At 39.1% G+C, this 3,441-nt stretch overlaps 1 protein-coding gene across 2 annotated transcripts in view; it reads right to left on the bottom strand.

Moving 5' to 3' along the window:
* Positions 1 to 818: 818 nt before the first annotated feature.
* tmpoa (thymopoietin a) overlaps positions 819 to 3,441 on the bottom strand; it is a 22,474-nt gene continuing 19,851 nt past the window's right edge. For both annotated transcript variants that reach the window (XM_035675055.1, XM_035675063.1), the window contains 2 exons: positions 3,263 to 3,363; positions 819 to 1,970 (listed from right to left, as the gene is read on the bottom strand). In XM_035675055.1, the coding sequence (XP_035530948.1) occupies positions 1,556 to 1,970; positions 3,263 to 3,363 (516 nt within the window). In that variant the 3' untranslated portion in view covers positions 819 to 1,555. The remainder of the gene's footprint in view (positions 1,971 to 3,262; positions 3,364 to 3,441) is intronic.

Here is a 3,441-nt window from a genome sequence, read left to right as displayed (position 1 = left end):
TTTTATTCACCCCTTTACTCAGAATGGAAGTAAATGAGAGAGAAGTATTTGCCAGGGTTGATTCGTGTATGTGACTCTGCCCTAATTCGATCAGCTAATATTGGCCTATGGCACAATATTGTATCGGTATCAGGGTTTATGTTATCCAATATGTGCAGATATGAAAACTGCCTTTTTTCCCAGTGTATAATGCAGAAAACAATCCCATTACAGTCATCTTCTTCCTAAGGCTAAAGTCTTTTTATACAGATGTATTTAAACATCACCCAACCTGGAGAAACTTCAAATAAGTAACATCTACAAAATTCAAAGTTGTGACAAAGTTAAATTAGATGTTCAAAGTCCCCTAAATTTAAAAAAATTCAACGTTATATGGACCCTTCCTAAGTCCCGCCCCTCTTTGCTCCAGTAAGAGTTGAGCAAGCCTCGGTCAACTTCCTCTTTTCCTGTACTTAGATACGATATATGCTAGGCTAATCTATGCTGAAAAGACAACCACATTGTGAAGATGGTTAAAAAATAAAACAGATATATATATATTCACATGTTAAGTTAACTAACTAGTTAATAACTAGCCAGCTAACTAGCTAGATAATGTATGCAGATTAGCTAGCTGGTTAGCTAGTGTTAAGATGTGAAGATATATATTTTCTATCTTTTTACCATCTTAAAAATTATGATCTTTTCAACATGAGCCTAGCATGTAGCATATCCAAGTACAGGAGGTACAGGGGCAGGACTAATAAAGGGTCAGCTGTTTGTGTTGCCTTGAAATGTTTACACATATTATATCCTCATGAATAAAATGCTCTGGCAGGCACAGCAACAACGTAATAGTTTATTGAGTAGATATTCAATATTTGTGACAGTGAATACATAATTAAGTAGAATACACAGGGACACTGACTTTTATTAGATGAACATTAAGAAAATATTGGTGTAGGGTTTAAGAAGTTTTAGAAGCATTTGGGTTATAACAACAAGCCTCCCTGTCTCATTAACAAAGATGGTCAAGTAAAAAAAAAAAAATTACAGATTCAAACTCCATCTTCAAGGTTGTTAATGACTCACAGACAGACACCAAGGCAAAGCGTGAAAAAAACACATTCACACACATTCAATACAAATACACTCACACATGCACCATGCAAATATGACATAAAAGAAATGAACGTAATAAAAAGGGAGTCCATATTTCTATGAAAGCTACTGTGTTTCTGAGAGTTGATTAGTGGCTGGCTTTGTCGTAACCTCACAGACTGAGTCAGAGATCAAGAATGGACCAAAACAACAACAGCAGATGCGTACTGTCCTTTCACAACGTGTCATGGAGATCCTTGAAGTGTCACTGAAACGGCTACACCGCTCCTCTTAAGCGATTCACTGATTTAGAAATGAAGAAAAAAAGAAGAGATCAAATATTGAGCAAAAGAGGGTCAAAGATGTCATTTCACAGCGCCCGTCAACAAAATGGCTACAATGAAGATTCACACTTCTTAAAAAATGAAAATAACAAAACAGGAAGGCTTCTCTCCCTTCCCTCTTCCTCCACTCTCTATACTGTGCTGTCACTGGCCACGTCTGTGCCTGAGCCTCCAAAAGGGACGCTGGGGTTGGTCTCCATGGCTTGGTAAACCAGGAACAGGAAGGCAGCCACAATGGCCAGCAGGAACAGCTTTATCCATGGAGATACGCTGCGGTGTGCTGCTGCAGCCTGACCTGCAGGGGGAGCTGCAGCCAGATGCCTGGAGGAGGAGGATGTGGAGAAAGAGGAGGTGGAGGTAGAGGAGTTGAAGGAGGCAGAGGGGGGCAGGCTGTTGACTCTGTTGATGGTGCGGGTCTCTGTGTGGGAGGAGGAGCTGCTGGTCTTGGTGGTTTTTGGAGAGAACAGGGAGTTTTCGTCATTCCACAGATCACTGGACTTGAGTGGACGACCTGCGGCTCCTCGAATGGGTCGTCGACAGGTGGCGCTACAACAGAGAAGGATTTATTTCAATCAATTTGATTATTCAGTGTTTCTCCTACAGCGTACATTCATTCAGGCTGCCATAGCAATTCAACCTCCCGTCACAATGATCCCAGTGAGTTCCACACAGGGAGGTATACAGAGAGGTATACAGAGATTACATTTGTACTCCCTGAGTTGAGTTATGGCTATTGGATCTGTGCATTCCTACTGCTAAAGCTAAAGCTAGCTTATTAATGACACTGACATAGCACAGGAAACATCTGGCTCCTCCTAGTGCTTTAATGGCATTTGTAAGAATCCACTGGACCTGAATGAGAATAACCAATCAGATCAACAATCAGCTATCAAGAAAGGTAGTTGATCGTACAGTGTCGGGATTTGACTTGGGAATGAGACTCAATCAAATCCTAATTGGTTATTTTTGTTCAGGCGCTGTGAAAACTTGTCTGTCCTCCCGCTCACACAACATACATCAACATGACTGTGACTGCGTTTGTTGCCTTCTTCTTCTGGGAGGTTTTATAGCAGTTAGCAATTAGCATTGAAAATGGGATACTGAATATAGAAACAAACTTGCATTCAAATTTATACTGAACTTATTCATAGAATAATTACTTTAGGAATTGAGCATGACTGATATTTTTTTAATTAACCTTTCATGTACCCCTTGTAGTACTCCAAAGTTCCCCCGTTTGAGAAACACTGCCTTAGGACATATGAGTGCTGGTTGAAAACACCACATTAGGCTCTAGTAACCTGCGATAGGTTTTTGTCGAAATGTTTTACCATTAAATAGAACAATAGTATAGTAATAGTTCCAACCTGCAGGCCACGAGGGCTTGATTTTAAGGCATGCTAGAACTTAAAAATATATACAGTACGCCTGTACCTAAGCATTTGGTTAACTTCTGTGAACAAAAGCAAATTTCAAGTAAATTTTCTAAGAATAATGGCCAAGTGTCAGGGACAAGAAAACACTGAATTTGTCAAAAAAAAGAAAAGAAAAGAATAAAGCCTATTAAGTTTGATAAAAATTATAAACATATTGAAGACAGAATTCAGAAAAGGAAACAATCTGCTCAAAACTGATCCAAATCACTTGTTTTACACAAACTTCCTTATGAAAAAGTTCATTGTTTGAGTTCATTGCATATAATATGAATATAATATGAAATATCCATTAAATATGTCACTGAGTCGGTTTACTGAATGATAGAAAAGGGGCCCCTGACAGGAAAAAGGTTGCTAGCTGCGGTTACAGACAATAAAAAAAAGCATTAAATGATTACTTACGTGATTCCTGTGGGGCTGTTGATGTCATTGGGGAACAGCTCCTTCAGAACTTCATTCTCCTCCACTTTCAGGGGTTGCTCGCTGGCTGCAATCTTCTCCACCTAAAGACAAAAAAACAAAAACAAGAGGGTGATTTAAAGACCAAACATGAGCACATTATTTAAAGAAATAAAATCAAG

This window comes from Morone saxatilis, unplaced genomic scaffold (assembly GCF_004916995.1).
Source record: "Morone saxatilis isolate NCDOM2014 unplaced genomic scaffold, NCSU_SB_2.0 Contig10, whole genome shotgun sequence".
Classification (NCBI taxonomy): Eukaryota; Metazoa; Chordata; class Actinopteri; family Moronidae; genus Morone; species Morone saxatilis.
This window is presented reverse-complemented; position numbering and strand designations above follow the sequence as displayed.